This window comes from Tinamus guttatus, unplaced genomic scaffold (genome assembly GCF_059628265.1).
Source record: "Tinamus guttatus ecotype Peru unplaced genomic scaffold, ASM5962826v1 Tinamus_guttatus_pri_ptg000497l, whole genome shotgun sequence".
Lineage (NCBI taxonomy): Eukaryota > Metazoa > Chordata > Aves > Tinamiformes > Tinamidae > Tinamus > Tinamus guttatus.
In genome coordinates this window covers 1,328,211-1,347,066 of record NW_028289031.1, presented here as the reverse complement: position 1 = coordinate 1,347,066, position 18,856 = coordinate 1,328,211, and the positions used below count along the sequence as shown (strand labels likewise).

Below are 18,856 nucleotides of genomic sequence, written 5' to 3'. Positions count from 1 at the left end.
CATGGTTAATAAAATCCCATTTAAAAGAAAAAAAAATCCCCAAAAGCAAAGCAAAGTCTTGCAGCTTCGCCAGGGCCGTCCCAGGACGGCGCTCAGCGCAGCACTCGAAGCACAAGCCGCGCTTGACTTGGGTGTCTCTTGGAAGCGGCTCCGCACCGCGGCCGCTCCAGGCTGCCCCTTCCCGAGCCGAGGGGAAACGCGCTGGCAGGCACAACGCGTCTGGAGGAAGGGAAGAGCGCTCTCCCAACGGCGAGCAGGATTCCCTGAAACACAGTGCTGAACACGATATCGCCAATCTTGAAAAAATACAGCACTAAATCGATGCCACAAAGCAAGCGCTGTGCTTCAGCTGCAGCAAGCCTCTCTGCACAAGCACTCTCACAAAAGGCGCTTGTTCCTCACTCAAAGATCACTCTTTTTAGGAATACTTTCTTTATCACTGGCTCTCCTTACAGAACCCTGCTATACAATTCCATTTGACAAGGCTGCCCAAGGGGGAGGGGGGGGGAAAATACCACTATTAAAAGTTCGATATTCGATAGAAACTTATTTCAAAACATTATTAAAGTATGTAGCATGTACTAGAAACCTGTAACACATTTCTTGCTCACATGATTATACTGAATTTACAATGCAGGAGTAAAATACAGAAATTAACCTTATTCTGAAGGCTGAAAATAACCTGACACATACTCAGGCATGATGGTTCCAACTCTCTCCTTTTAATCAATGGATTTAAATCAAGTCTAGGCTTGTAAACTAATTTGAGCATGCCTGTAAATTGCAACAGCTTTGGTTTTCTTAATAGCCTTCTCATCTCTTGTCATCTGGTTATCACTCTCAGCAGAGTATTAAATGCTGTTTTCAAAAGAAAAAAAAAAAAAGAGACCTGTAACATAGACCCTAAAAATAAAGATTTGGACTGTAAAATACATCTAAACAAATACCTAGTTATCTATGTAAATTATGTAAAATTTCAAAGACATGCATCTAAATAAAGCCACAGAATTAAATTTCAATTAAAAAAAAACACTATAGAGTTGCAAAAATCTTCAGAAAAGGTCTTGGGGTCAACCACCAAGAAAAAGGAGGCCTGCAAAGCACCACCCTTATCAGCTGCCATCACTCACGTATCATTATCAGCATTGATATTCTGCTAATATATTGTTAACAGGCATTAGAGGGGGCCACAGCCCGTGGACAAGGAAGGCTGCGTGCTGCACGGCTTGGCGGGCTCTGCAGTGCTCTGGGGGCAGGAAAACCGGAGCGGTTGAGCACACTGAGGCCTCAACTGGCACCACACCATGATGAGTACTGCTCTGAAACCAACCGCAGTCCTGTCCGCCTCGGGTAACATCAAGCATTTTAGAGGGTTTCCTTCTTGTGTCGAGAGACAAAAAAACCCTTTAACAAAACATCCCACAATACAGCTCTCAAACATTTTCAGCCTGCTCTGCAACTGAAGCATCCCACCTTGGGTGCCTATCGAGTTGTGCACTGCGAGGCTATAGCCGTACAAAGCACTGCAAATGACACTAATTTCCCTTTTCTTGCATGACTCGATCATGCAATTATGCAAAATCATCATACACTGTGTAGCTGTTGTTCTTCTAAGACACTTTAGTTCTCCCATGAATAATTCCAAAGTGGAAACACTTTTCATCACACATCTGCACCTCTATTATTTTTACTCGAGCTTCAGCAACACATTTCTTTTGGAGAAAACAGAGCGATTGTGGGAGATGGTTGTGCAGTAACTCCGCACAACTTTCCTAATGAAATGGAATTGCTCTGTCTTTCACGGGATTGATGAAGAGTTTCTGAAGCCCAGCTGCAGCAAGCTGACAGTAATAAATTTTCCATACACTGCAAGCTCAGTATCGGCCTATTTCATGACTGTTACTAAATATGTGAAAGCTGGAGGCAAAGCCTGCAATTTTACAGCTCAATACTTGCTTCTTTCCTCATTTCCTCTAACAAAGGTATTAGTGTAAGGCCAAATAAGAATAGCACTCCCTAGAGATGCCTGCTGTGAGACGCGTCACAGTATTTCTTGAAAAAATTTAAAAACAATAGCTCAAGGGCAAGTTTTTCCATCAGAAATCAAGTTATTTTAAGAGAGTCAATATTTATAATAAGTGCCACAGTACAACAGATGAATTGAATTATTGAACTTTCAAACAAGAAGTACAACACTGGAAGTTCAGAATGCCTACCAAAATTTCATTTCTGCAAACACACAAAGGAGTTTTCTTTCTTGCTGTACCATGCAAATACATCTTTATGTTAACTTAATGTAGATGTCATGTGCACAAAAGTAAAACTGTAAAAAGACAAATCTGTTTTTTTTTTCCATTTTAGAAAATTCAAATCAAATTCAAATAGTTAACTTGTATAAGGCCATGATCTTGACTGCATTAGCCACATTTTCTTTTCCTTTTCTGATCTAACTATGTTTATAATGTTTCTACAGGCATACATTAATACCATAATATCTAAGTACTTTAGACTTATACTTGTATGAAAGGATAACGGCGTAGTTCCTCTTTTACCTATATATCTCAATATTACCAGGAACTATTGTTTTCTGATCATCATAATCAAGTGAAAGCTTTTATTCTGCATATTTACCAATTTCAAAATCAACTACCTCATACTATTGAAAACTCATAACATTGAAAAAGATGTTCCGGCAACTGTGCCCCACCAAAGTAGTAAGTGTATTTATACACCTTGTATTTCAGTTACAGTAGTTATAGATATAAAGGTGTCAGAAGCCTGCTCTATTAAAGAGAAAAAAAAAAAAAACACAAGAAGGAATTCTGAGACATGACAAGATTTCTGCCTATCACAACAGACAGCCAAAATTCACAGGAATAACAGCGCTAATTCTACAAATCTAAGCAGTGGAAGGAATTTTGTGTTGATTATTGATAAGTGTCACAGAAGAAAGAGAAGTGTGGATTAAAGGACAAGGTTCTAACAAAAATAAAATTTACAACCTTAAGTGAGGAGTTTGCATGGATAATGTAAAACAGAATTTGCAAATGAGTGCTTTGAATCAGATAATCAAAAGAATTCTTTTTTGCATACTCCTGAAAGGAACAGCTTGAAATTCATCATGGGCTTGAATGTGGTTTATCCTGGGTCCCTAAACAGGGATTTTAAAAAAGGCTGAAATGCTGGAAACCTTTTGCTAGGAAAGTTGCAACATTCTCAGATCTATAAATAAGACCGCATGTGCCTCCTGTACACACCACAGATGGGGGGACATCACACACTGTATCTATTCCTACAAGTTTAGTTCAAAGTATTTGATTCCAAGGTGGAAGAAGATGCTATACCTGATTTTCTTTTCTTTAGTATATGCATAGTCTTTCAACGTGGCAAACACATGAACCTATTCTCATTCCTTAATGGAGACTGCACCGGCAATGAAAACAAGCAATATTTGAAAATTGTAGCTTTCAAAGAAGGCAAAATTTAGATGCAAGGAACAAATATTAAGGTAAATAAAGCTGTCCTAACTCCACACATGCACAGGCACTGTAGGCAGAGTACTAGCTCTGTTTCAGCACTCTATAGGCAGAGTACTGCAGTGCATGAAAAGGTTTTAATGTTTGTTTGGATCCATGCAACAACATATTCTACTGAAGTTAAAGCAGATAAGCCATAATCTGTTATAAAGGAAAATCTGAGTACCATGTGGGTGATAAAAGCTAGTGCTCTCCTTTTTAAGAAAGTGGGCATAGAGGAAAATGACCATCTATTACAGTATTCCTATCATTATGACAAACACTCCGATGAAACTTCATTTGAACAAGATTAAAATCAAAATGCAGTCCTACTTTGGTAGATGACCTTTTGTAAACAGCGGAATGTGATCGAATCCAAGCACGGTTTTTGGCCATAGAGGCAAAACCAGACAGTCATGACATGCTAAGAACAGCAAAATGGTAATAGAGCCATAGTGCGAGATGATGACATATGGAAATAAGGCATAGTACAATTTCAGAGCTGATTTTTATTGTAGTGATAAAAACACTCACCTTGAAAAGACTGTTTGGCTCTATCCACCAGCTCTTCAATGGGATAACTTGCTAGATCTCCTCTGGCATGCTTGGTTTTGCAGTAGGTACAGGCATTGAGACATCTATTTGGAAATTGAAAACACTTTGATTTCTACTCAAGAAAAACTTAACATGCACAGCTATACTCATTAAATACATTTGGAAAAATGAACTTTTATATTTATGGCAGAAACACAGAATTATTTCATTTTTAAATCAGTATGCTACTTAAAATTGCTCTGTAGCGCATTTTGCCCTCCTCCCTTCCTAAAGTATCCTTCATGTCTACACACATGTTGAAATGAGTTAATTTTTCCTTCCCTCATTTGGCTGTATAAACAAAATAAACAATGAATACTTTCAATTTACCTGACAGTGTAGTAAAGACAGATTTGTTCAATATAAGAGGACGGAAAGAGAAAAAAGAAAAAGAAGGAAGGAAAAAAGATATATGCCACTAAGTGCAAGCTTTTCCTGAACTCATCTTCGGATCATGGCTGTGCTATGAATGCAATAAGCAAAATTTCCAAGACAGCCTTTCCCCCTCCTCTTTCTACCTCCTTAAAGCTCATATTGCCCTAAACCATTTTCATTTCCACCATCAAAAAGATACAGTTTCAATTTAATAAGGCGGCTTGGTGTCAGAAAAGGGTTAAAGCTCAAACTACGGCAGTATTATTACAGACATTTTAAAACAAAAATGAAAAGGCATTATGCCCTATGGTTTCTGAAGTCACCAGTTACAAGACCACCTCTACTGGCTGAACATAAGGTCTTATCTTCTTTTACCACCCCCGGCAGCTCCATGATGATGTAATTACTGTTTTGCAACCCCTAAAGGTTTTCCTTCGCAAAAGGCCCCTTCACAGCTTGCATCTTGCTGGCACAACTAGTAGCTCCAGGAGGGCAGGACACGGGGCAGACCTCCTGCCCCTACGCATCAGCTTTGCCCTCAAGCGCTCTCCAACTAGCTCTGCCTTCGGTCAGTGCACATCGAGAACACTCCTGAGTCTCCTCGCTAGACTGCACGTCACCAGTATGCTCAGTATTGCCTTATTTATGTAAAACACTGTGCTTGCTTGCCAGAAGAACCCTTTCTTGCAGCAAAAGAACCTGTTTTGGATCATAAAACTGAAAAGATACTGCTTGGTGATAGCAATAAGATCCAGAATTGAAAATAGTTTTAAAAAAGGTTAACAACAACAACAACAAAAACAATACTCAACCCGCACCAAATCTGATCCTTTGCACTCTACTTCAAGGAAGCGATTCCCCACTCAGAGACGCCGTATTCCTCACTTGTCACATCATTTTACATATCTTACTGTTCCTCTACAAAGCAAAAGTCTTTTATAAAGCAACATTTAAAACATATTCAATAGAACAGCATTTGAATAGAGAGCACATAAGCAGTAAGTGGCTTCTGCTAGATCTATTTAACCTATTTAACAACCTGCTAAAATAGTAGCTCTTTCACATAGGCTCACCCTATATGACAGAGTTGGCCTTCTCTAGCTCTTTTTAGTTTTTTCAGTTCTGCTTTCACTTAAAGGTAATCTCACATGCATGATAGATGTGTCTGCTCTTCTACAACCAACATGCAGAAGTCTGATGTATGCACTAATAGTTTGATATTTGTACTAATTCTTGTTTTACTCAAGTAAAATCACTTTCCCAGTTATCATATTTATCAAGTCAAGAGCAGATTTACCTCAGAACAACTCTGTCCCATGACAACGACAGTGACTTCTACTTTCGATTTTTAATTATATCCTAAGAAAGCCAGAAAAGTCCCATTTAACATTCTGGGTCTGGTATCGCAAACAGAAGGCTGGCACACTAACCAGACTTTGCTCCCCCCTCCACAGAAGCTTTAAAGAAATTTCATATTCCCCATAACTCACTAGCTTTTCCCCTACTATGAAAATAAACAGGTCTTTATTAACACAGACCATTTTATCCACGAAGCTTATTTTTTCCATTTCTTACTGTCTCTTCTCTCTTTAATCCGGTATCTAGAAGCAGAAGAAAAAATCCACTATCTAGCTTTATTTATAGGAAGGAAGTCTCTCCTATATCTTCAGAGATGCTTCCTGGGCAAATACTTAGAAATATCCTCTGCAAAATCCTATCTGCGGCCTACTTCTTAATTCTACCCTGGAAAAAACAAATCTTTCGGGCTACAGCTGACTAACACATGCAGATATTAAATACTCCTTGTAAAAATGCTGAACTAATCACTTTTCACAGATTTGGGAACTATCTATCCTTGAAGACATACATTTAAACGAAACCACAAGCAGAATAAAGCATCTGTAGTTTTCTTTCCCCCTTAGCAAGCCAACCTCGCTTCTACTTTTCCAGCAGACGAAGTTACGGATGCCCAGGCTGCCACACGTGCAGACCCCAGGCAACCAAGTGCCAAACGGCTGTTGGGAACCTGGAGAAAATGAGGAAGGGGAATTCATTGCTCTAAAAGCAGCCTGGTGTGTGAATCTCCTCTTAAACGCCAGTCTCCATCACGTCTGAAGATCAAGCACACATGGAACCAAAAAGGCAATACGGCAACACCCATGAAAATGGTGTTTTACTTTGTGTTAAATGGCAGACCTTCACATTTGTAAAGTTGGTTTGTAAACACAGATTTGTCTTAACACAGGATAAGAGTGTTAGTGCACAAAGATAATAAAGGCATTAATGGAAACATGGTCATTACTGCTGCAACCATCAACATGTTTTGGATATTTTTTTTGGTGATTTTAGAACACAAAACACTAAAGTTTTGTTTTCCAACACACTAAGTTTACTAAAGCCATTTGAATTACTAAACTTTCACTTTGAATTACTAACCCCTCATCAGCTATGTGCCCAACATCCAGAACTACTTCACAGAATAAAATAATATCCATAGATAAAATACTACTATGTGGCTACATGTTACCAAACTGAACACCATCAACATTCTGGACAACTGCCTGAAATTTCATTGTGGACAGAAAACAGCAGTCTTCACACTGATCAGCAAGAAGGTCCTCAAACAGATCACTGAGACTCTCCATTTTCAAAATAGCAATATTTCCCACAAAATAAACACTTAACATGGAAGGCCAACCCTTACGGATGTACATAATTATGAATAAGAACACTTATGGCGTTGCAGCCAAGTCATTACTTCCCTTCAGTGAGACTCATCAGTGGCCTTCAGCAGCAGAAGAGAATTCGAGTACAGACACTGGGACAAAATCCTGGTTCCTCTTAAATCAATGAGTTGTGCCTCTAACTTCAACAAAGGCAGGGCTGCACCCTCAGATACTGAAAGTACAATACATCTTTCTTTCAAGGATCAGAAAACAGCTCTATTACAGACTGTGAAGTGTAATTAGGGTGCTACTGATTCACATTTAATGCGATTTAAAGTGCTTGACCAAGGTCAGACATCTGCGAGCAAGACGGGAGAGCTGCATAACTACAACAGTGTCGTATGACACAACGCCCCTGCTGCTCCGCGCGGGATTCATTCGGGGCCAGGGATATTGCCCCCTTCATTTCCTGAGTAACCCAGTGAATTCTTTCGTGGTACCAACCCAATGAGCCAGTAGAAACAGGAACTCACATCTGAGACTACATTTTTTTCCCAAAAACAAATTAGATGCTGCAAGAATAAAGTAAAACAATAGTGATCATAAGTTAGTCAAAACAGTTGCTAATGCCTGCCCTTAAGAGATCTGACTGGTTATGTAAATAAAAGATTTTATGAAGCTTGCCTGTTTTTTTTCTTTTTTAAAAAAAAGGACAGCCAGCAGTGCAGCACCCCCGGGACACCCTTCAGTACAAATGCAGAACGACTGAGGCCTGCCTGGAACAAACCCCAGCCCCAACTTGCTGCTTCGACCCTAAGGCCTCCTTAGGCCTCATTAATTATCCATTTCTCCTGCAGTGATTTTTCGCCGTGGGATACTCAGTTTTGCATTCGTATCAATAGCACTACTTTTACAGTTATGCTATGTTTACAGGGTTAAATGTGATGAATATTTAACAGCTAGAAATTCCACTTTGCACTTCCAGAATTCCTAATTCTCATCAGACTTAATGGCAGTGGATGGGGGAAAATAGTAATTATGCAAGAAAAAACAAGTCTAATATTTCTGACCTATCTTCAGGATTCTTTTATTCTTGAATTTGGCCATTTTATAGTAAAGCTTTTCAATCCACTATGATGGGGATTTTACAGATTTTGGGAGGTTTTTTGTTTTCATGTAAAAAAGATTCAGGAATTCAGGATTTTAAGTACTTTTGAAACAGTGAAAAACTAATTCCCAGCAAGACTAATTAGTCTAACCAACAAACCACATTATTGCAGAAATGTTGTTTCTAGTACCCAGGCTTATTTGGAGGGAGATTGGACATTTCTAGTTGCTGTGCTACACTGACTTACCCCGTGTTACAATAATATTTTCCTACTGAGAAAAAAAGATATGTGATGCAAGCAAGGCTTCCCTCAAATTATCTTTGTAGTCAAATATTTTAGAAAATAATCTGAAGTGACAGTATCTCCTTAAAAAACAAAACAAAACCCTGTCCAACATTTTAGAAGAAAAAAAGGATGAATCCTCAAGACACACTATGCATATAAGACTACACACATTATTCTCAAAATTACAATGCAACTGTTGGATGCTGTCTTTGAACTCTATAACCCTTTCTATGCCAAATAAAATGGAACCTGTATGCATTAAAACTTTATTCCTCCAAAGAATTCTGAAGTCAGCATCTTATAATACCTCACCGAAATAACTTGCATTTTGTGAAACTGAATTTCTACGTTCAAGCGCAGGTGATTCAAAGGTCTCATCTACATAGGGATACACATGCAGTTTTCTTATTTTAAGGACAATGATTTAACATTAGCAAAATTAAGTGTAATGTCACTTTATAAGGCTCGTCTAAAGAACTTTCTTGGATAATTGCTTTGTTCACGCATTGTGCAATTGCTTGAATTAAATCCTGAGGCCCTGTAGGTTGCTATTAAAAAGTAAAACGTTCCATTGCTAAGCTATGAGTGTCCCACCCCATAACAGGGCATTGCTAGACGCTTACTGGAAACTGCAAAGATTTTGTCCCTGCAATTCAGACTAAAGCTCTGTGGTTGCGAGTGTGTTTCCAAATAGCTGCTGGGCTTCGGGGATAAATCATGACAGTCATTCAAATCACAAAAATGACTCCGCTGGAACAGCACAGGTAAATTCTGTGGTTACAAAGAGCAGAAGATTCTATGGAATTACAAGTACTTAATTATTTCCACAGTTAATATGGAGCACCAATATTTAGAGAAGCATGACTCCTCCATCCAATGGAAGCAATGAAAGTGATAGAAATAAAGTGTTATGACAGAAAAACCTTAAACAGAAAGGATCTTTTCTAAGAAATCTGCTCACAGCTAATTCCAGAACCCTAAAAGCATTACTTCAGCATGCAGAGCTGCTCCTTCTCTCTGTTCACTCCTAATGAGTTGCAGAAATCAGAAAATGACCTCTAAAGAGAGGCATCTTGGAGGCTTGCTTTAATTCGCCAAGTTTTGGAGACCTGTGATTTCACAGTTGCCTTCATATTTATATCATCAAACAGAATGATCTTATTAAAGCAGCAGACTCTACCGGGTCCAGGGGACTTAGCCTACACAATGTGCTGCAACATCTAGAGTGGCCTAAAGCTGAAGATTCATATGCTTTAAAAATTCAGCTTTCAAAGCTTACTCCATTTGTTTTATATTCTAAAAGAATATAAAAAGTAAGCATCAAAAGAAGCCATGATTTCTAAATAAGGGAGCAGAGTCAACAAGTACATTTTAAGTTCTGCTTCACAGAGAGTCTCAGCTGATCTCCACAAATGGAAGGAGAAAGGGAAGGAGAGGGGCAAGGTGGGTAAAGCTGCTTCCTACAAGCAATGCAGTTCATTTGCCATGCATCTTCACCAGATTAGCAGCTCCTGAATCACCCATACAGAAAACACGGTTGAAAAGTAGACCCCTGCCTGTGATAAGAGCTATTGTTCTTACTTCCTGAATGGCTTTTGGGACAGAACCTTTCAGAGTGCTAAAATCTCTCAGGAAACATTAGCCTGCAGTTAATTCTGTAACATGCAGCAGGTACCACAGAGATTCTTGGGATAAAAGGTATTGTTTTTGTGCTGGTCAAAACATCCTGTGGGGAAGAAAGTTATATTTCAGCAGCTCTGAAACTCAAAGGCTTAATTTAGAATTTATCTTTAATCACCATCAGAACAATTTCCAAAAAAGTATTTGTAAAATGTCTGTGGGAAAGTGGATCTGAATTGTTTGGGTAATATAATGGCAGAAATAAGTGTGTAATAAAAATAAACTCACCATTTATAATCAAGAAATAAGCCCTCCCCAGGAATTGTGCCTACAGAAAGCTTTTTGCCCAAAAATGTCCTTCCAGCTGTGCAATAGTAAAAATCATAGAAGCTCCAGCATGGACAAGCATCTAAACACTATTCACAATTACCACTATGTGATGACTCTCAAATGTCATGTCTGTGTCTTGTGATAAACTGGTTTGTCCTGACTGAGGAAAAAAAAAAAAAAGTGCAGTTCTGTAAAGACAGATAAACACGCTTTAGGTATGCACTCTCCATTATGAAACACTTTATCAACTTAAAATGAAAGAAGACTGCACATCTCAACACAGTTGCCCACTTTGGACTCAGCTGTCTGAGATTTTCCAGGCAGTTTCATGCCTAGCTATGCCTGCAACAACCCAGTGACTGACTTTTTGTAAACCAGGACCTTTACAACTGCATTTAAAAATCTGCACAATGATTTTCGAAAGGAAACTAATCCCCCTTTCGGAGTTATACATCTAAACCAATCTCATTAATGGACATATCCTATCCAGTGTCTAACTACCCCTTACGGACAGGGGTACATGCTAATGAAAAAAAGCATAAAGTTTCAAACAACAATTTTTTTTTTGTTATTTTATAGCATTACTCTTTGAAGTCTTCTTAAATGGGCTTGCAGATACTAAAAGCATAACGACAATGAGACAACGAGGGAACAGTAGCCTGTAGTCACTAAATAACTAACGATCTGCAACTTCTTCATCTGCCTTACTTAAGTTCTCCTTATGATTCCTCAGCTGTCTTTTCTTCTATTTTACTCCTTTTTTCCCTTCAGTTTTCCTCTTAATTTTTTTTCTTGTTGTCTTACATTTAGTAACCATGGTGCCTGCAACTCTCCTGTGGTGTCCTCATGTCCCAGTGACTGGAACGGTCTGACTTTATTCCAAGCTAGTTGGCCGGTATTCGCGTGCTTTGATTTCCTCTTTAACCACTCATCTGTGGTGAGCCTGAAACTCTTCCAGCACAACAGCTGCCAGCTCTGACAGAAACCATAACTTGCTAGCTTTCTTCTCTTTTCCAACAAGAACAAGGACATCTAGTTTATCTGTTTGGACTCAGAGAATGCTCTTTTGATGTTTTTAATGTCACCTTCATTACAATTTGCTGAGTTACGTTGGGTCAGTCATTTGAAAGAAATTCAGGAAGACCAGGAATAAAGCACTTGGTGCACAAATGAGAGCACTAAAAACAGTTCAGAGGGGCCCTTGGGGATTCAGGATCTAAATAGTCTTCTAGACATTACAGTCTGGAAAACACAGAAGAGGCAGCAAAGGCAAAACCTAACAAAAAAAAAAAAAAAAAAGGGGCGGACAGACAAAACACCAAATAGCTCAGCAATTCAGTTGTTTACAGGCCTTAGTCAACGCTTAGATAAATGGAAGGATTCTTTCTTTCTTTTAAATAGATCCACAGCTACATTTGGCTACAGCAATATTGTCCTTGCAGTGCCTGACATTAAAGTGCTTCGCAGCTTTAAGAGGCTTCTTAAAAAGGCCCAGCCTTTTGGAGGGAAGGAGTTCTGCACCACCAGCTTCAGCAAGAGCGGCTCCTCGGCACAAGGCAGCGGGACGAGGAGCGTTCCCGGCTTGTCCGGCAAGCGCGGCAGCACGGCCTTGCAGAGGCAACCAACGCTCTCCCCATCAGCAGGTCCCTGCACTCTATGGGGATGCCGGGTCTGGCAGAGCTTTGGCCATTCCCAGGTCAGCCACCGCTGCTGCCTCACCAGCTCGGCTTTAGGCAGGGCGGGTAGGGCATGGGAAGACCTTATGAACCTACTTTAAACCGGAGCAGTTGCTTTTACAGGTCCACCGCACAGAGCGGTCACCTTCCACACACCCACACCCCTTCACAACGCCGATGACATCCTAGCACAGGACATTCGCTTGCCTGTATAAACTTGAATCAAAATGAAGCTTTCCTTGCGAGGCTGCACTGGCTGAAGCACCACAGGCGATCTGACCTTGCCTTCTGTGGACTGACTGTGGGAAACAGGAGGGCACTGGCTGTCACACACCTCGACTTGAGCTGGGCCTACGACACAATCTCCTATAGTATCCTTAAAGAAAATTGCTGTGATATGAACAGCATCCATGGACAACAAGGTGGGAAAAACTACCAGGTTCAAAAGGTTGTGGTTGCCAGTATGAAGTCTAACTGGTGGCCAGTTACTTACAGCCTTCCCAAGGGATGGGGAACGTCTCCACTAACAACGTGAGTGAGGGCAAGTCACAACTACCACCATGTGGGCTCACTGTCAGGGGGGCCTCGAGAGCCTAGAGAAACAGCCTAATGGGAATGGGAAAGAGCCTCAGGAAGTTTGACAAGGGGAAGTGGGAAGTCCTGAGATTAGGATGGAATTGCCCCTTGCAAAAGTACAGGCTGAGGGGCTAAGAGACTAGAAAATGGCTTTGCCAATAAGGGCAAAAAAAAAAAAAAAAAAAAGGGCCCAGGCAGGCAACAAACTGGGACCTGTTAGCAGTGTATCCTTACAGAGAAGATGATCAACCATTTCCTGGACTGAGCAAGAGATGGTAAGTGCCCTCTATCTGGCACTTTAAAGACCACATCTGCAGTGCTGTGCTCAGTTTGCGGCTCCCTAGGACAAGACAGACGCTGACACACTTGAGCAAGTCAAGTGGAGGGCCACCAAGATGATTATGGAGCTCGAGTACATGACACATGAGAAGAGGCCAAGAGAACTGGGCTGCTTAGTCTTAGGACTATCCTTGGAAGTGCATGGTGATAGCATGAGAAGTAACAGACAAGTTAACACAGAAAATTCCCATCAGACACTAAGAAAAATATTTTTTTTCTGACAGTGGTCAAGTATTGAAACAAGTTGCACCACAGCTGATCTAACATCTTGGAGATGCTGGAACCCAGTACCAATGCTATCTGTTCTTGGCACCCCCCAGCTTGCTCCAGCATCATTTGTGTCTGCATATATGTGTGCACAGACACACACACACACACACAGACAGCAGGGAAGGAGAGCACGCTTCCAACCCCAGGAAGCAATGCTTCAACTATAGAGATAAGAGGAACCAGATGATATGAAACTGAAGAAGAAAAAGCCAAGTCCAGGTTGCACAACGAAAACTAGAGAAAAGCATGAGACAAAATATACCACAGGCAGTATTAACGCCTCTGGTACACGTTGGTACAGTTTGTTATCATGCACACTTAGAATGTGATACTAACACGATGGCCACACACTGTCTGCACGTATGACACGACGATTTGATGGCTCACATTAATACAAGAGCAGGTAAGGAGCTCACCTAGCAAGACTGTTAGAGCAGAGAGCCAATAATCGGACATCAGTAAAATGCTCCCCAGAATGGTATGGATGATTTAGATGAGAGTCCACAGAAGAAAGCACAAGAACTTTGTGAATGTAAAGGTGACAGGGATACCCAATTCCGTGCAAACAAGGCCGGTACCATCCCCACACTCCTGCCGCAGAACAAACAACACAGGACACTGTAGAGGGGCACTGTATCCGTATGCTGGACATGGAGAATGTGAGTGCACATGGAAATGGATTCTTCCCTGTTTACGCAATGAAATCCCACTTTGCTTTCTGCCTTTCTTTACTTTTGTGTAACATTAACCAATATTCCTCTAAGCTTCATATAATCATACATATATACTATGTAAAGCCAATAAAATTCTGGGCTTTCAGCTCCCTTAAACCAGTATATTTGCACATCTCCATAATCCTTTGGAAATGCTCATGCCAACCCAAACTGTAAATAAGTCTTATAAAAAAATGGTGAAACTTTGTCAGCTTTGTTATGACTTATATTTGGCTTCATTTAAACTTTTAAATGCACTTAAACTTGAATTCACTTAAGAATCCTAAACTCCCTTTAGCCTGCTGCAAACAAACCTACATCGCAAGCATAAAACAAATCGACACGAAAAAGAAAATCTGAATGCACTACACAAACAGCCCAAGAAAGAAGCCCTTCAACAAGCACACAGGACAGTGCATTGTGCATCTCTTCATGTCTGAGGCAGTTCATACAGTGCTAGAGCCTGAGTTTTCAGTCTCAGCACAATTGACAGAGACAGGTTTGTCTCATTGTGCTTTACTTTTCAGAAGAGCATTATTCCAGTTGGAAAATGTAGTCATTTCAGCTGATTTAGACAGACACAAAAAAGCCACTGTATTTACTGAGTATTTATGGTATTACTTGCACAATTTCATTTCAAAAGGGAACACTACCTTTATCCACATGTTATTTCCATAAGAAAACTATTCAAAATAAAACAAGGTATACATTATTCAAATATAACCCAGGACAGCAGATACCAGAGTAGCAAGTAAACAATTACCTGTATCATATTACTTATATGATACATTAATTAACACTTAATTAACAGAAAATCCTTCTTAAAAGGATATGCATAAATAATATAAAAGCAGGTAAACATATATCATTTTGCCAGGAATATTTTTCCCATCTGAGTGTCTTGTAATCTTTTTATATTAAATGGATTTTATTAAAATCATAAAGAATACCAAGTCTTATTCTGCTTTTGCTGAAGGTTCATAAACCGAGCCAACATATGCAGCACAATACCCTAAAAGGAAAATAGCATTGTTATACACACAGGCACCCAAGATTTCTGAAACATTGCTAAAGAAACAAAAGCAGTTTGCACTGAAAAACTCATTCTCAGTATTTTAATAACTGATGGAGCAAGTCCTATGCCCTTGTAACAATGTAATGTCTCCCCCACCAACCAAAAATAGAGCAAACATGCAGATCTACTTTGGTTTCTTGTATTTCATCACTGTTTTCATACAATGTACCAGGGAGAGCTGAAGCCTACACATCATTTCTCAGCAAGAACATCCTTGTTTTTGAACAATTTTAAATTCATTTGGCAGGTTGGGGGCATTTTTCCAACCACAAATATTTTGGGGGCATTTTTTGAACAATGTATATTCAAAAAATGTTTGTAGCTACAAAATCCTAATTAGAATATATTTATTTTGCCTTTCCTAATCATATATTCAAATGCTTATCTAGTCTAACCTCCCCCCCAAAATACATAACATTTTTGACATTAAGACAGTTGCATAAAAAATGTTGTGGTTAAACTAATTGTATTTAGACAAGGGACAAGATGATGAACTCTAACCCATGACTATCAAGTTCCAGAGAAGAGACTATGAACTGTGAAAGAAGAAGAAGAAACTATGGAATAAGAATAGAAAAAACATTAAATCACAATCCTCAGACTGTGCTTTCTGTTATGACAGGAACCCAGCACCTTAAAAACATAGTAAATATCCTGGCTTCATCTCATTTGCTATTTTTGAAAATCATTTCATAGCATATCTCACACAATGATATTTTAGTTAACTGTTACTATTTTATTAAAATCCATGTTCACTCTCATATTTGATTTTAAGTCTACAAACTATGCCACCTCACTCTATTTCCACGCAATGAAACGGCACCTATAAAACAAATAAGCTGCCAGAATGCACAGCCAGTAGAGAAACAGGGTCAGATTTAAATTTAATGATTAAAAATCTCATAGTAGTCTCCAAGGTAAGTTCTGCAGCTGTTTGAATTGCAAAAAAACTCATATGTTAGATGTTAGCTGCTTGAAAAGCACCTGGAAAATGCAATTTGCACTAACCCAGCTTTCAGGAGGGGTTCAAGGGATACATACCTAGTTCATAAAGAGAGAAGGGAACATACATAGAATCATGTTTGGGAAATACCTTCAAGATTATCAAGTCCATCTGTAAACCCATTACCACCCTGCCTGCTAAACCATGTCCTTAAGCACATGTATATAAATATATAACTACATATAAACATTAAATACCAGGGCTAAGATACAGACTCAGATCAGAAGTTCTTAATTCTTCTCTGCATTCAAAAGATTTTTATGCTAATCAGAAGGCACTTGAAGTTTACAATACCAGCAGACAGAGTTATTTGGATGCACACTCTTATCAACAGGCAACTCTTCCTAACACCTGACTATGACTGGCTTTCACTTGCATATCCTCCAACTGAAATAAATTAATAACAACCAAAAAAAAAAAAAGAAAAGAAAACTCACATACATAAGACACAAAATGAGTGATATAGAACCGAGTACAAGTTTTACATCAGTTATGTGACTTTTTTATATACAGGTATTTCTACTTTTAGAATGGCCTGTTGCCACACAAAAGTAGCCGACGTTATCCAGGGATGCACTTGGAAAGGCACTGCCAGCAGGTGGAGGGATGCGAACAACCCTCTGCCCAGCCCTGCTGAGGCCACATCTGCAGTGCAGTGTCCGGTGCCGGGACCCAGGACCAGGGAGACATGGAGCTACTGAAGAGAGTCCAGCAAAGGGCTAGTAAAATTATCAAAGGAGCTGAGAGTCTTCAGCCTGGAGAAGAGCAGGGTGAGGGGGATCTTACCCAAGTATCCACCAGGAGGGTGTAAAGAGGGCCCAGACTCTTCTTGGTGGTGCCCAGTGACAGGACAAGAAGCAACAGGTACAAACCGAAAAACAGGCAGTTCCGTTTGAACACGAGGAAAAATTTATTTACTGGGAGAGTGACAGAGCACTGCAACAAGTTGCCCACAGAGGTTGTGGAGTCTTCATCCTTGGGCAGATTCAAAAGTTGTCTGGACACAGTTCGGGGCAATTCTGCTCTGCGTGACCTTGCTTGAGCAGGAGGATTGGACTAGGTGGTCTCCAGAGGTCCCTGGCAACCTCAACCATTCTGTGAAACACTGCTGAACATCAAATAGAGAAACAGCAGAATTTCTCTGCATTTCCCTGCAAACTGCAGGCACAAACCAGAACAGCAAGCACAGCACTAACTTGTGCCTGCTGTTCAAGCAGAATGGAGACAGACTGGAGACAGACTTTAGTCTGAATTCAAAGGTTATTTACATGGTTAGAGCGTGCATGGCGAACAGATGTCAACTTTATTATTGTGAATTACTGAAATGTAATTATAGAATTACAGAAATGATTCATTCAGCAATGCTCAACTATAAATCTAAACTTTCCTGAAGATGTTGATATTTACATAAATAGACTGTTAACTTGTAAGCACATGTTCCCCTCGGTTACTTACAACTTCCACCTAGACTATTTCGCGTTTAAGTGGTATAATTATGACCAAAATCTCAAAGTTATTACACTGCAATATAATAAAGAAATATTTCTAAAATAGAAGACAAAATTTCAGTACGTGTCTGAGTAGTCAAATTAAAACAATGGTATTTTACTTTTCTAAACAACAGATATAGGTCCATGATCTATAGCCTGGGAAAAGAAATGCTCTTAAGCACAAACAAACCCAAAAACTAATTCAAAGGAAAAAATAATCCATTAGTTAAGTGAGTTTTTCTTTAAACTTTTTAACAAAGATCCAAAACACAGACTGCTGGAACAAAGGAACATAGATGACTAAACAAATCCTTCAAGTAAACATTTCCCTAGCTGCAGTTTTAAGCTTAGTGTCATTCTAAAATGTGGAGACTTATGCTACCTTCTGCAAAATGATTCAACATTTTATGATATACATGACTTACAAACACACTTACTAAAAACAAATACATTTGAGGAGACATTTATCTCCTAAAAACAAAAAAAAAGACACTATGTCTGGCACCAGTCTGCAATGCAAGAAAGACCATGTGATAGTTAGACACTTGTGTATTAGTTTAAAAATAAGTTAGATAAGCATGTGATGAGTGACAATTTTGTACTTGACCTTTGCTTAAATAGCTCCTTTTCATAAAGTATACACACATCAACCAAATTCCTAAAAAATGCTAGAACGCTATTTCTCTTCCAAGAGATAAACTCTAAAAACAAAAGTTATGCATGGTTACTTTAGGAAAAATAGAAAACATATGTTTTACAGCAGGAATTAAGGAAAGAAAAAAGAGAAAAACATTGAAGTCTTGCTGTAAATCAAGCTGATGAAATTCAGCATGTTAAGTTACAGAGACAGAAGCTCGGGCCTGGGTATTTCCAATGGGAATATTTCACTCTGCCTAGCAGGATAGGAATTTGGAAATAGAGTTCCTCTTTCCTGAGACTAAATAGGCTTACAGCATCAAAAAGGAAATGTGTTCAAGTCAGGAAATGGGGATACATCCTGCACAGAATGGGGAACCCATCGCTCAGAGTAATTCCCTCTGAGGTGTCACATCCCAACAGTTGCCTCTGAGTGATGGCCTCCCCCAGCACAAAGCAACTGCACGGTCCCACACAGTGTTTGTCTTTCCCAGAGAATCCTGGGTGGGTTTTCCCCTTGCTGTTTACATTATTTCAATATCACACAATCACAAAAGTCCCCAAGCCATGCCACAGTTACAGAT

At 39.5% G+C, this 18,856-nt stretch overlaps 1 protein-coding gene across 2 annotated transcripts in view; it reads right to left on the bottom strand.

Moving 5' to 3' along the window:
* The window catches only part of CDKAL1 (CDKAL1 threonylcarbamoyladenosine tRNA methylthiotransferase), a 362,497-nt gene that overhangs the window by 201,596 nt on the left and 142,045 nt on the right, over positions 1-18,856 (bottom strand). For both annotated transcript variants that reach the window (XM_088533392.1, XM_088533393.1), the window contains one exon: positions 4,050-4,153. In XM_088533392.1, the coding sequence (XP_088389518.1) occupies positions 4,050-4,153 (104 nt within the window). The remainder of the gene's footprint in view (positions 1-4,049; positions 4,154-18,856) is intronic.